The sequence below is a fragment of the Geotrypetes seraphini genome, chromosome 12 (assembly GCF_902459505.1).
Source record: "Geotrypetes seraphini chromosome 12, aGeoSer1.1, whole genome shotgun sequence".
Lineage (NCBI taxonomy): Eukaryota > Metazoa > Chordata > Amphibia > Gymnophiona > Dermophiidae > Geotrypetes > Geotrypetes seraphini.
In genome coordinates this window covers 111,822,729-111,838,376 of record NC_047095.1, presented here as the reverse complement: position 1 = coordinate 111,838,376, position 15,648 = coordinate 111,822,729, and the positions used below count along the sequence as shown (strand labels likewise).

General features: G+C 44.6%; 1 protein-coding gene across 2 annotated transcripts in view; it reads left to right on the top strand.

Annotated features, from left to right (window-relative positions):
• CAMSAP3 (calmodulin regulated spectrin associated protein family member 3) overlaps positions 1-15,648 on the top strand; it is a 198,659-nt gene that overhangs the window by 177,258 nt on the left and 5,753 nt on the right. For both annotated transcript variants that reach the window (XM_033916157.1, XM_033916158.1), the window contains 2 exons: positions 9,896-10,125; positions 13,099-13,207. In XM_033916157.1, the coding sequence (XP_033772048.1) occupies positions 9,896-10,125; positions 13,099-13,207 (339 nt within the window). The remainder of the gene's footprint in view (positions 1-9,895; positions 10,126-13,098; positions 13,208-15,648) is intronic.

Below are 15,648 nucleotides of genomic sequence, written 5' to 3'. Positions count from 1 at the left end.
TACCTCTGAGGAAGGCGTGTTCGCCGAAACACGGACCGTGTAGGGTCCAGTTGGATTTTTATCACAGTATTTTTTATCATTGTACTTTTTTAAATTGCATTTTCATGGTTTTATATGTCAGGGTTTAATAAATTATCTCCAGAACATCTGTATTAGAGAATGACACGGGGAAAAAATCTGTCCCCGTCACTGCACCGTCCCCGGCCCACCATCCTCTGCACTGCCCCGTCACCGCCGTTCCCTTCACCGCCCCATCACTGCCATCCTTTTCACCGCCCCGTCACCGCCACTGCCATCCCATTCACCGCCCCGTCCCCGTCTAGCACCCATCTTCTTCCCTCCGCTCCCCCATAGTCTGGCATCTGTATTCTTCCCTTCTAGCGTCTTCTCCCCACTCTGCCTTCCACATTTCCTTTCAGGGTCTGTTCCTCTCTACCCTCTTTCAATGTCTGTTCTATTCCTTTCCACCACCACCCTTCCCTCCCTCCTTTACCATCTGTTCCTTTCTACCACCCTTCTTTCATATCTTCTATCAGTCCCCCCACCATCACTAGCAGTCTCTCTTCTCCCTTACCATGAGCAAATAGAACTTCTGAAAATTGTATTGCTGAGGCATTATTTCTAGTACGCCTTTTTTTCCAGATGGATAATGACATCAATTTTATAATTCTTACTGTCTGCTCTGATTTCATTCACAATTTGGTTTGTGTTTTGTACCTGAGGATTCCATGAGGCATTTAACCTTTTCCTGTCTCTTCTGTGATTTCAAGTTGATTCCTTCAATAATGGAGTCTCAAGGCAGTAGCAGTTTTCTATTTTGGGCTCTTTTGACATTGTTTAAGGGATTTCTTGTACATTTGGTGCTGGTCTTCTTTGATGAGGTCACTTCAGAATCTATTTCCAAGGAAGAGAAACTTTTTCCCTTTCACCCCCTCCTTCCTTGTGTGAGCCGGAACACGCGGTCCCCGCAAGCAAGTAATTTTATATCATTTTCATTCTATTCATTCATAGAAATTAAAGTCTAGATAATGCCAGTCACATAACAAAACATGATTTTACAAAAATAATTCCCTGCACAGTCAAGCCTGCAAGGATTACTAGATGTCTTTCAGCAGCTCCCCTCCCTCCCTCCCCCTTACCTTTGTGGCCAAGTCAAAATGATCTACCAACAATAAAATTTTAAAAACACAAAGCACGCTGTACGCAGAGAAAATGTTAATTATCATTTATATTCCACGGGTTTTCAAAGAGGTCAAGGCAGATGACTTTATGCAATGTCACCTCAGTAACAACTATACAAAAATAGACAAATATTCCCCCTCCCTTTTTACTAAACTGCGATAGCGGTTTTCAGCACAGGGAGCTGCGCTGAATGCCCCACGCTGCTCTCGACGCTCATAGGCTCCCTGCGCTAAAAACCGCTATTGCGTTTTAGTAAAAGGGGGCCATAGTGCAAAATATAGACAGCAGATATAAATTCTCAAAACGGACACATTTTGATCACTAAGTTGAAAATAAAATCATTTTCCTACCTTTTTGTCTGGTGATTTCATGAGTCTCTGGTCCTTCTTCTGATCCTTCTTCTTTCTTCTCCTGCCCCCCCCCCTTCTTTCTTTCTCTCTCCCCCTGGCTCCCCTCTTTATTTCTGCCTTTCTTTCTCTCTCCCCCTGGCCCCCCTCTTTATTTCTGCCTTTCTTTCTCTTTCCCCCTGGCATCCCTCTTTATTTATCTCTCCCCCTGGCCCTCCTCTTTCTTTCTCTCCCCCTTGACCCCCTCTTTATTTCTGCCTTTCTTTCTCTCTCCCTCTGGCCCCCCCTCTTTATTTCTCTCTCCCCCTGGCCCTCCTCTTTCTTTCTGCCTTTCTTTCTCTCCCTCTTGACCCCCTCTTTATTTCTGCCTTTCTTTCTCTCTCCCCTTGGTCACCCTCTTTCTTTCTGCCTTTCTTTCTCTCTCCCCCTGACCCCTCTTTATTTCTGCCTTTCTTTCTCTCTCCCCCTGCCCCCCTCTTTATTTTTCCTTTCTTTCTCTCTCCCCCTAGCCCCCACAAAGCCATCGTGCCAATTCCTCCACTTCCACGATTCTTTCCCTACCCTCACCCCCAAGCCAGCAGCCGATTTCTCCCTGCTCCTTCCCCGATGTCCTGATGTCCTGAACTTCATCGGGCAGCAGCAGCATTCACAATTCACTGCTGTTGCCCGCTTCAGGCCTTCCTCTCTGTCGGGTCCTGTCTTCATGAAAACAGGAAGTAGGCAGGACCCGGCAGAGAACAAGGCCTGAAGCCGGCAACAGCAGCGAATTGTAAACGCTGCTGCTGCCCGAAAAAGGTAATGGAGCACCGAGGCAGACCACTTCTCCTCCCTCCCAGCCGAACCCCCGCTGACCCTCCTATCTCCCCCCCCCCCCGTGAACCTTTCCGACCCTCCCAGCAAGAGCAGCAAACCTCCTTCGCGGCTTTCTCCTCCCTCTGCCGCGTCACTGATGACATCATCAGTGATGCGGCAGAGGGAGGAGAAAGCCGACGCTACTGGAGGGAGATTTGCTGCTTTCGCTGGGAGGGTCGGAAAGGTTCACTTGGGGGGGGAGAGATAGGAGGGTGAGCGGGGGTTCGGCTGAGAGGGGGGAGAAGCAGTCTGCCTCGGTGCTCCAAGGCCTGGCGCCATTACCTTTTTCACCCCTCCCGCCCCCCCCCCCCCCTTGGTACGCTACTGCTCTCCTTAGTTTGCCGGTTTTCTTTTTCGGCGACCAGCACACTTTCAAAGAGCTGCGCACACGCGGCTGCTCAAAGTTCAATCTTCTGCTCTGCTGCAACTTCCTGTTTCCGGTTGGGTCAGAGCAGAAGATTGAATACTGAGCAGCCGCGCGTGCACGGCTCTTTTGAAAGCGTTCCGGTCGCCGAAAAAGAAAGCCGGCAAACTAAGGTGAGGTGGAGAGAGGAAGCTGGTTAAACGATCGAGCCTGCATGCGGGAGGGCGGGTGGGGGCTGCGGGGACTGCACGATCCTTTATGCCTCACTGCGGTGACAATACCATTCACCGCTCCACGGGGCGGTGATGGCCTTGTCCCCGTCCCCCGCAGAGGCTGCTAATTTTCATTCCCCGTTGCTAAACGCAGTACCCGCGGGTAAACTGCCACCGTGTCATTCTCTAATCTGTATCCACAGTTTTTGTTTTCATCTAAGCATGAATGCTAACATATTGTAATGAATCGTCGAAAGTCTTTAAACTTCAGCACCTTAAATCTTACAGATTTTCCTCTTGGTCCTTCCCGTCTCCTTTACGTACGATGGCATGTGTGCATCTGTGACGATCAGTGAATATAACAGATACGGAAAAACAATTTTCCTGTCACTATTTAAAAATACTGATATTAAGAAGTTATCTTCAGTTGCTCGTGAACAAATTCTTTCTTTTTTAAAAATTCTAATTGCAATTTGTATTTAATATGATTTTTTTTGTGTGTGTGTATAGAAAAAAAGATGTGAAATACTTGGGAAAATGTCTAGAAAGCTGTGGTGGGGTATATATCCCGTCACTTTGAACCAGGGAACTTCAAGGAGAGGATCTGTTAACCCTAGGATTTAATCCCTAGAAATAAAATGGGATAAACTGGAAAAGCCAGAAAACATAAATCTTTAAGAGAAGGAGCTGGGTGCAGTAGAATCAAGGCAGGGAAAGGCTGCTGCTAATTGCTTACAGGGTGGGGTAGATTCCCTGGCCATTCAGGATCAAGATGGGGATGGGGCTATAATAGCCCTCTAACCTATTTAAAAAAAAGAAGCGGGAGCAGAGCTAAATCTTCATGGGAAGGCTGCAGAGTAAAGAGCTCCTAACCAGAAGCCATCAGTCAAAGCCCAACTGGGTATAAAATTGTCTTGGTATTCTGCTCTTTTGAACTGTTGCAAGAAGACTATACATTTTGGAGATTACAACATGTTCAGCTTGAATTGTGTTGTACTATTCATTTACCTGCCAGTGGGACGATAAGTTTCAGGAGATATGAGGGTTGTAAGCAGGACTGGAGGACTGTTGTATTTTACTTTGACAGAGACAGTGATAGCCCTAGAGAGCAGAAGGGATGGGTTCCTCTCTCTCTCTCACTACAGGAAGCCATGCCCAGGGAATGGCCAAGGAATGAAGCACCAAAGTGCCATAAGGAGAAAATGTAACACAGAATTTATATATGTTGAACATTTAAGGAACATTACATAAGAATTGCCATACTGAGACTGACTGAAGGTCCATAAGACCAGTATCCCGTTTCCAACAGTGGCCAATCCAGGTCCTAAGTACCCAGCTAGATCCCAAGTAGTAAACGGATTTTATGCTGCCTATTCTAGGAATAAAAGCAGTGGATTTCCCCAAGCTATCTCAATAAGGGCCTATGGCCTTCTCTTTTAAGAAATTATCCAAACCCTTTTTAAACCCTGCTAAGCTAACTGATTTCACCACATTTTGTGGCAACGAATTCCAGAGTTTAACTGTACACTGTGTGAAGAAATATTTTCTCCGGTTTGTTTTAAATCTACTACTTAGCTTCAGCGCATGTCCCCTAGTCCTATTATTTTTGGAAAGAGTGAACAAGCGATTCACATCTACCCTTTCCACTCCACTCAGTATTTTATAGACCTCTATCATATCAACCCTGAGGCATCTCTTGTCCAAGCTAGAGAGCCCTAGCTGCTTTAGCCTATTTGCTTTCTTGAGCAGCCGCCGCACATTGAGCTGAGGGTTTCAATGTATCCTCAACAATGACACCTAGATCGTTTTCCTGGCAGTGACTCCTAACACAGAACCCAGCATCACATAGCTATAGTTTGGGTTCCTCTTTCCCACATGCATCATTTTGCACTTGATCACATTTAACGTCATCTTCCAGTCTCTCAAGGTCCTCTTGCAATTTTTCACAATCCTCTTATGTTTTAATAACTTATTCTCCCCTCCCCCCTTTTTACTAGACCACGATAGCGGTTATTAGCACAGGGAGCCACGCTGAATGCTCCACGCTGCTCCCAATGCTCATAGTAACTCTATTCAGCGTGGCTTCCTGCGCTACTAACCACTATCGCGGTTTAGTAAAAGGGAGGGTTAGTGTCGTCAGCAAATTTAATTGTCTCACTAGTTATTCCCATCTCTAAATCATTGATAAATATGTTAAAAACCAGCAGTTCCAGTACAGACCCCTGGGAACCCCACTATTTACCCTTCTCCATTCAGAATATTGATTATTTAAGCCTACTCTGTTTTCTGTCTTTCAACCAGTTCTTAATCCATAATAGAACAATAACTCCTATTCTGTGACTCTAATTTCCTCAGAAGTCTTTCATGAGGTACTTTGTCAACTGCTTTTTTAAAATTCCAATATACAGTATTAACTGGCTCACCTTTAACCACATGTTCAAACTACCTCAACTCAAACTACCTCAACTAGACACAGGAGAACCCACACACTATTCATACACCCACTTACCAAAAATGTCAAACGAAGAAGAACGTACGACAACCTACTAGCCACCAGAGTAGCAAAACCGGACATACAAGTCACAAATCTGCTATCCTCGACCACAGACTACAAAACCTTCAAAAAAGAACAAACCCTACTCTTCAAAAAGTACATTAAACCTTTATAACATAACCAGACCCCCCCCCAAACTTTACCCGAAACACCATCTACATAGCAAATCAAAAATATTCAAACCACTCATTAGACATTTACTAGTATCTTGACAATTCTCTTGTAATCCACCAAATGTATTTCGTAACATCATAACAATTCTTGTGTAATCCGCCTTGAAACGTAAGGTAACGGCGGAATAGAAATCACTAATGTAATGTAATATAATGTTCATTTACCCTGATTGGTGTGGCAAGATTTCCCTTGACTGAATCTGTGTTGGTTTTCTCTCATTAATCCATGCTTATAATTATGTTCTGTCATTTTGTTCTTTATATAGTCTCTACTATTTTGCTCGACAATGACATCTGTAATTTCCCGGATCACCTCTGGAACACTTTATAAAAATCAGCATCACGTTGGCCACCTTTCAGCTTTCCATTACTATTAGAGAAAAATTACAAATTACTAACAATAGCTCTGGAAGTTCATTTTTCAATTCTCTCAGCACTCTGTGATGTATACCATCTGGCCCAGGTGATTTGGTACTGTCCACTTTGTCAAATTGATCCATTACATCTTCCATGTTATAGAGATTTGTTTGAATTTATCTGCTTCATCAGAATTAAATACCATTTCTGGCACTGGCAACTCCCCCCACATGTTCCTTGGTGAAGACCAAAGTAAAGAATTCATTTAATCTCTCCACTATGGCCTTGTCTTCCCCAAGAGCCCCTTTTATCCCTCAGTTGTCTAGTGGCCCAACCGATTCTCTTCCTATATCTTACTTTTAATATACCTTTTTGCTTTGTGTTTTTGCTTCCAGTGCAATCTTCTTTTCAAGGTCTCTCTTTGACTTGCATTTGACTTGCCAGCTTGCCTTGTGCTGTTTGCAATCATTTTCAGTCAGATCCTTCTACTTTCTGAAGGATTCTCCTTTGGCTCTAATAGCTTCCCTCACCTGACTCGTTAACCACACCATGTCAGTCTTCCTCCTTTTTTAATACATGAAATATATCTAGTCTGTGCTTCCAGGATTCTTTTTTGGGTTTTGGATTTTTTTTTTTTAATAACATCCCCGCTGGATGTAAATTTTTGACCTTTACAGCTGCTTCTTTAAGTTTATGGGGTTTTTTTTTTTACCATTCTTCTCATGTTATAGTCTCCTTTTGTAAAGTTAAGTGCTGTTGAGCGGTGAATGGACTTGTCCCCGCAGTGAGGCAATCAAGATCGCGCAGTCCCCGCCATCTCCCTCCCTCCACCTCACCTTTGAACTGAAGAGCAACCGCCGGTTGAATTTCTGCCGGTCCGCGCGAAGAAAAAAAAAAAAAGCCTCTCCTTTTCTCCTGCTCTTATCGCCATGCTGCAGCTACTAAAGCCGACAGGAAGTCTTTCCGACTCAATTCTGAAGTCGGAGAAGACGTTCTGGACCAGCCAGGCAGCGATTGGCTGGCCCAGAACGTCCTCTCCGACGTCAGAATTGAGTCGGAAAGACTTCCTGTCGCTTTAGTAGCTGCGCTAAATGGAGGAGGTACAATAACAAGCTAACAAATGAAAGAACCTCCCTCACCCCAAGAAGTCTGCAAAGATTAGGGAAAAGAGATGAAGTCCAACTCCAAACTAAGCAGAAAATGAAAATAATTCTATAATTTAATTTAAGAGTATTAACCGGACAAGCCCTCAGTCACACAGCAACCTCTGGAAACTCCAGGGAAAAGCTGTCGCGAATTTACACCCAGAAAGGTGTTAACTGCGAAACATCCCCAGGCTTGCTCCGGATAATATTTGTGGTGCTTAACTAGTGCAAAATGTGCAATGTGTGAAAAAACTCAAATGAAAAAAACACACATTATCAAAATAAAGAAGGAATTCATCTCTTACCCCTAAGCTGGGGGCCAAACTGGAAAGTTAGTGTCCAAATCCAACCAAGCTCAAAAATACACAGGCTGTAAGAACTTAGCTTCTCCGTGTGTAATGGAAATGGTGATCCATAAGCAGTAAATGAAGTAAATGTCCAACGGACTCCGTTTCGGGGGTGAACCCCCTTCCTCAGGAACCGCACTGCTCGATGACTCTCAAGTTCGTGAATGAAGCAGGAAAGAAATGGCCATTTATTTTGACATGGCCATTTCTTTCCTGCTTCATTCACGAACTTGAGAGTCATCGAGCAGTGCGGTTCCTGAGGAAGGGGGTTCACCCCCGAAACGGAGTCCGTTGGACATTTACTTCATTTACTGCTTATGGATCACCATTTCCATTACACACGGAGAAGCTAAGTTCTTACAGCCTGTGTATTTTTGAGCTTGGTTGGATTTGGACACTAACTTTCCAGTTTGGCCCCCAGCTTAGGGGTAAGAGATGAATTCCTTCTTTATTTTGATAATGTGTGTTTTTTTCATTTGAGTTTTTTCACACATTGCACATTTTGCACTAGTTAAGCACCACAAATATTATCCGGAGCAAGCCTGGGGATGTTTCGCAGTTAACACCTTTCTGGGTGTAAATTCGCGACAGCTTTTCCCTGGAGTTTCCAGAGGTTGCTGTGTGACTGAGGGCTTGTCCGGTTAATACTCTTGAAAATAATTCTATAATTTAATTTATTTTCTGCTTAGTTTGGAGTTGGACTTCATCTCTTTTCCCTAATCTTTGCAGACTTCTTGGGGTGAGGGAGGTTCTTTCATTTGTTGGCTTTAGTAGCTGCAGCATGGCGGTAAGAGCAGGGGAAAAGGAAGGAGGCTTTTTTTTTTTGTTTTTTTTTGGTTTTTTTTTTTTTGAGCGGCAGGGAGGCAGCAGGCTGGCTTTGGCTAGGAAGGGAGAAAGGTAGGCAGGCAGGATTTGGGGGTGGGGGTGGGACAAAGTGTAGAAGGCAGTGAGAGGGACATAGGAAGGAGGCACTAAAGACATGGGAAGGATGCACTGGGGGGCACTAAAGACAGGAAGGGGCACTAAAGATATGGGAAGGAGGCACTGGGGCACTAAAGACAGGAAGGGGCACTAAGGACATGGGAAGGAGGCACTGGGGGCACTAAAGACAGGAAGGGGCACTAAGGACATGGGAAGGAGGCACTGGGGGCACTAAGGACATGGGAAGGAGGCACTGGGGGCACTAAAGACAGGAAGGGGCACTAAGGACATGGGAAGGAGGCACTGGGGGCACTAAAGACAGGAAGGGGCACTAAGGACATGGGAAGGAGGCACTGGGGGCACTAAGGACATGGGAAGGAGGCACTGGGGGCACTAAGGACATGGGAAGGAGGCACTGGGGGCACAAAAGACATGGGAAGGAGGCACTGGGGGCACGAAAGACATGGGAAGGAGGCACTGGGGGCACGAAAGACATGGGAAGGAGGCACTGGGGGCACTAAAGACAGGAAGGGGCACTAAGAACATGGGAAGGAGGCACTGGGGGCACTAAAGACAGGAAGGGGCACTAAAGATATGGGAAGGAGGCACTGGGGGCACTAAAGACAGGAAGGGGCACTAAAGATATGGGAAGGAGGCACTGGGGGGCACTAAGACAGGAAGGGGCACTAAGGACATGGGAAGGAGGCACTGGGGGCACTAAGACAGGAAGGGGCACTAAGGACATGGGAAGGAGGCACTGGGGGCACTAAAGACAGGAAGGGGCACTAAGGACATGGGAAGGAGGCACTGGGGCCACTAAGACAGAAAGGGGCACTAAGGACATGGGAAGGAGGCACTGGGGGCACTAAAGACAGGAAGAGGCACTAAGGACATGGGAAGGAGGCACTGGGGGCACTAAGGACATGGGAAGGAGGCACTGGGGGCACTAAAGACAGGAATGAGAAGAAGTCGAAAATACCTCCAGTTTGTGACCTTCAATATAAGGTGTACAGTCACCTTCAAGCTCTCTCATTTTTGGGGGTCTTATAGCATTTACTTAAAAAAGACCAGTAGTTAAATAGAGATTGTATTAGAAAATCATGGATTCGTTTTAATGGCTATTAAAGTCTCAATAATTGGCATTTTTACTTCAGACACATACCTTTTACAAGATTCAGTTTTTTTCTACCTGCTTCTGGGTTTTGTCTCAGCTAATTTGCTATGCTAATACAGAGTTGTTCTGCCTTTCAGGCAGCTCTGACGGCACCACATCTGTCGTAGAAATATGATGGCCGCTAAAGGCCAAATGGCCTATCCATTCTGCCTATCTGCAGCATCCACTATCTCCTCCTCTCCATAAGAGATCCCATAATGTAACACAGTAGAGTACCTTTCATGAGTGGGGATTTCAGGTGCCTAACCAAGCCTTTGTCTTCCTCAGTCAGCTGCAGGCAAAGGAAAAACCACCGGAGGAGGTGGTGGCCGGAACTCGGCGCGGGGAGTTCACTCGGCAGGAGTATATGCGCCGGCATCAGCTGAAGTTGATGGATGACCTAGACAAGGTCCTGCGACAAAAACCCACTACTGTTCGAGCTGTCAAGAAGGCGCGACCAAAAACAGACTTCCGGGATGATTCTGTCATCTCCCGCAGCCCTGTCAGGGGCCTTCTGGGTAAGGTGGAACTGAGGGGTACTGCTGTATAATAATCTTTTTAGTGCATTGCAAATGGCTGTTCTGGGGCTTTGGTGCTGATCACAAGTTTAAATGGAATTGGAGGGAGGTATGACCAGAAATCTGAGAGATTGGGTGGCAGATATATTTACATGTCTCACTAGAAAAGTCACAGAAAGAGAAAGACACACATGTATACACGCCTCACCTGAAGGCAGTGGGGGGGGGGATGCAGTCTTCCTTGGGGTGCTAGCACCCCTCCTGTTTTCTGCCCCCACTTCCTATTTCTCCCCCTGCCGCACGCCCCTTCCTTACCACACACTCCATACCTTTTTAACTTCAGCGTCAGCAGCCACAAACTTTCTTCTCGCGTCTGCTTCGGTGCTCTCTTTGACATCACTTCCGGGACCCGCGCCTAGAAGTGACGTGAGAGAGAGTGCCGAAGTCGATGCAAACGGCAAGTTTGTGGCAGCTCGCACCATAGATGGACTTTTCCTCTAGGAAATTGTCCAAACCTTTTTAAAAATTAGCTACATTAACCACTCTTACCACATCCTCTGGCAAATGTGTTCCAGAGCTTAACTATTCTCTTGAGTGAAAAATGATTTCCTCCTATTGGTTTTAAAAGTATTACTCTAACTTCATCGGGTGTCCCCTAGTCTTTGTAAATCTCGATGCAGTAAAAATTCGATCCACTTGTATCCGGTCTACTTAGTATTTTGTAGACTTCAATCGTATCTCCCCATAGCCATCTCTTTTCCAAGCTGAAGAGCCCTAACCTCTCTAGTCTTTCCTCATACGAGAGGAGTTCCATCTTGGTCGCACTTCTTTGAACCTTTTTGTTAGTGAAAAAATTTGACTCCATATCGCCCTATTCAAAAAAACTTCACTGGCTACCAGTCACTGCACGCATTAAATTGAAAGGGTTATGCATGATATATCAAATCTTGCATGCAAACTCAGCTGAATCTCTCATAAGCTTTTCATCAGTTCCTTTCCAATTCAACCAGAAACATCATGAAACTTCTTTTGATCCTCCCGTCCCCTAAAGGAATAAAGTACAAGTGCTCATTCAACTCGCTCATCACCTACATCGGCACAAAAACCTGGAACAGTCTCCCAACAACCATCAAAACGGAACCCTTCTATCTCGGATTTCAAAAGAAACTAAAGACTCTTCTCTTCGAGACGATATACTCCATTGACAATCAGTAGCTTTTTCGAACTCAAAGGTTTCTCCCTTGCTCCAATGTAAACTGTATTTTTAATATCTCCTCTTTGCTTCCCTGTAGAGGTCTGTTCACCCCTCCCTCTCCTCCTCCTGCTTAATGTCCCCTTTCTCTTTGAACCTATGTAGGCATAAAGCAACTCGCAAACTAGATTAGATATACCTATTTTGAGATAAGGAGACCAGAACTGAATGCAATACTCAAGATGAGGTCGCACCATGGAGCGATACAGAGGAATCGTAACATTTTTAATGTTGCTTACCATCCCATTTTTAAAAAATAATTCCTAGCATCTTGTTTGCTTTTTTGGCCACCGCTGCCACAACACATTGGGCGGAAGGTTTCAGCGTATTGTCTACGATGACACCCAGATTTTTTTCTTGAGCACTGACCCCCAAGGTGGACCCCAGCATCCGGTAACTATGATTTGGATTATTCTTCCCAATGTGCATCACTTTGCATTTGTCCACATTAAATTTCATCTGCCATTTGGACGCCCAGTCTTTCAATTTCCTAAGATTTTCTTGCATTTTTTCACAATCTGCAGGCGTTTTAACAACTTTGAACAGTTTAGTGTCATCTGCAAATTTAATCACCTCGCTCGCAGTTCCAATTTCCAGATCATTTATAAATAAGTTAAATAGCACCAGTCTCAGTACAGATCCCTATTTATCCTCCTCCATTGAGAAAAATGGCCATTTAACCCTACCCTCTCTGTCCAATAACTTAATTCTGAATCCACAATTGAACATTGCTTTCTATCCCATGAATTTTCTCAGAAGCCTCTCATGAGGAACTTTGTCAAAAGCTTTCTGGAAATCTAGATACACTACATCAACCACCGGCTTGCCTTTATATAGTTGGGTTACAGAGAGAGGAGGAACTTCATACATTTTGTCATGGCAGATGAAATCACACCTCTGGCGTCCTCTCAGACACGTCTTCCTCATCTGCCATGACCAAATCTTCCTCTCGCTGTGACCCAACAATGAAGACTACGGCAGTCCAACTGCAGGTTCGGAAATGTCGATGTATGAGCTTCACAAGAACCAGCATAATGTTGCTACGTCTACTTCTTGGAAAGAAAAACAGAGGCAGTCTTGTTGTTTTTCAGTCAGCCCTCATATTTAAAAAAAATATATAGTGGTCTTTATCACTTGTCCTTTAAGTGTTTGAATATCAAAACTATGTAACATGTCTGTAGATTTTCACAGTATTATGAATGAATATATTATTACATCACTGTGCTTATACATTTAATTTCTTTTTGTTTTGATACTATAAGGGTTTGAAGACTTTGGTATCCACTAGTATTGGTGTATTAGTTTTGAATTGGTAGCCAGTTTTGCCTTGATTAATTCCCGATTTTCATCACCTAAAGAGAGTTGCAGAGAAGCCAGATCCCTCTTAACACCCTGCATTTTAGCACTCTGTGGCATTTTAGCATTGGTGGGGAGACTTGAGTAGCATCTTCAATACTGTTTTAGACTTAAGTAGAAGCCCAGTATAGTCTGAAATCACTTTAGATTATCTGTAGAAAAAGTGCTGTTTGAAAGAGCCTCTTCTCCCTGCAGTCCTTTTCCTACCTCTTTTCTGGGGACAATAAGAACTGGATGGTGTATATTTGCTTTTGAGGAATCACTAGTGGGGGGAGAAGACTGCCTTTTATGGGTGCAGAATTAACCTTTTTTTTTTCCCCTCAATAAAATGGTCTCTCACTGTTGTAATGATCTTCTCTTCACAGGCTCGAAGCTGAGTAAAATCTACTCTCAGTCCACACTGTCTCTCTCCACTGTTGCCAATGAGCCCTCTGGGAATATGTTGAGCATGAAGAGGTCACCAAGATCACCCAGGTGGGTGAGGTAGAGCATCTTCTAAAACAATGGTTCCCAACCCTGTCCTGGAGGACCCCCAGGCCAATTGGGTTTTCAGGCTAGCCCTAATGAATATGCATGGAGCAGATTTGCATGCCTGTCACTTTATTTTATTTATATATTCAATTTTCTATACCGTTCTCCCAGGAAAGCTCAGAACGGTTTACATGAGTTTATTCAGGTACTGAAGCATTTTTCCCTGTCTGTCCCATTACGCTCACCATCTATCTAATGTACCTGGGGCAATGGGGGGATTAAGTGACTCTCCCAGGGTCTCAAGGAGCAGCGTGGGTTTCAACCTACAACCCCAGGGTGCTGAGGCTGTAGCGCTCTCACCACTGCGCCACACTCTCCATTATATGCAAATCTCCTCTTGCATATTCATTAGGGCTAACCTGAAAACCCGATTTGGCATGGGGGTCCTCCAGGACAGGGTTTGGAACCACTGCCCTAGAATATCTAGCTAAATCCTTAAGGGATGATTGACCACTCAGGGATCTGGGACTTCAACACTCCTGCAACTAATCCTAGTGATGTTTTGTGTGAGAATCACCCCCTCCCCCACCCCCCAAAAAAGAAAAGAGTCCTTTGGTGTTTAAGCAGTCTTACTTTCCAAGGTGCTTGCTTGAGGGAAGATACTATTAGAGGTGCTTGCTGCTTGCCTGGACTAATTTGTGCAACAGAAGTGACAGGGTATATCTGAAGGTTAGAGATACAGATTGGGCTATATTTTTCTTTGCTCCACAAAAGGAAAATATTAAAAATAGTTTAGAAAATAGCAGAACGTACCAGGCCTCTGGGAGGAAAGGGAAGCCTCTGGGAGACAGGTCTCTTCCATCACTTAAGAACATAAGAATAGCGTTACTGGGTCAGACCAATGGTCTATCAAGTCTGTTCTCACAGTGGCCAATCCAGGTCACTAGCACCTGGCCAAACCCCAAGGAGTAGCGACATTTCATTTAGAATCCTAATGAATAGCATTCATGAATAGGATTCCGGAACCCCAAAGAGTAACAAAAGAACCTTCAGGCCCATGACCCTGTTTCCCCAGCTCTGACGTCGGCCCACTGTGCTAGCATATAAATCCTTCAGGAAATTACTAAAAACTTACTTATTTGATAAACATGAATGCTGATTCTCTTAATATCTACGATGGTGTTTTTATATTTCAATTTTTTATTTATGTTTTAACTGTGAGTAATGCATTGAAATTGTATTTTAATTAATGCTGTATTGATGGTTGTATGTAGTAGTGTGTTTTGAAATTTATATTTTCTGCTGGCAAGTTTCAGTTTTCTGTTGTGAACCGCCTAGAACTGTTGGTGGGGCGGTATACAAGAAAATAAATTACATTGGTACCTTGGATTACGAGCATAATCCGTTCCAGGAGCATGCTCGTAATCCAAAATGCTTGTTTATCAAAGCGAGTTTCTCCATAGGAAATAATGGAAACTCGCTTATATGTGTTTTCACCCCCCCCCCACCCCCCCCCGAGAACTGGCATTGCTCCCCCTGAAGGTCCCCCCTGCAATCCGGCACCCCCCCCAGCAGAAGAGGAAGCCGATTTTCGGGCACCGGCATCAAGCACAGGACATGCTGGTGCCGGATGAGGGTAAGAAGCGACGGAGGGGGTGCCCAATCGTGTCTGGGGGGGGGGGGTGCCGGATCGCGGGGGGAAGGGTGCTGGATTGCAGGGGGGGCGCTCGTAAATCGAGCCGTGCTCGGTTTCCGAGGCACCGATTTTGCAAATGATTTGCTCGTCTTGCAAAACACTCGCAAACCGGTGCACTCGTAAACCGAGGTACCACTGTATTATTATGATTCCACAACATGCTGCCCAGCTACTTCTCACACAAACTTCCACACTACATCCCCAAGAGGCCTCTATGCTCCCAAGATGAAATACGACTAGAAATAACCCCAGGCCATGCCCTCCAGCTCCAAACTGCTCGAAAAAAGATCTTACTCCCATTTCCTACCAATCTGCCCCCTCGCATCAGATCTCTTCAGGGCCTTCTAAACTTCAGGAAAGCCTTAAAAATCTACCTCCGTTGCCTAACATATCTGTTAGATTGTATGTCACGGTATCTAATTGTATCAGTCACATCTGTCATGTTTTCCAAATCTAGTCCAACTCCTATGGAACATTTGTGTTAGATTGTACTATTGTTCAATACGCCATTATTCATATCTAGAATGATAACCCCTTATTGTACAACTCGACTCCTTCGATCTTCCCAGCAAGACTTATTATTGGTCCCTTCACTAAAAATTGTTGGAACAAGGAGAAATGATATGTTCTCTGTACTAGCTCCCCAACTCTGGAACACCCTTCCTCTTTTTATCAGAAAGGAAAAAGATCTTATTTCTTTCAAAAAAATTATTGAAAACTTTTTTATTTAACGATGCTTTTAACGATT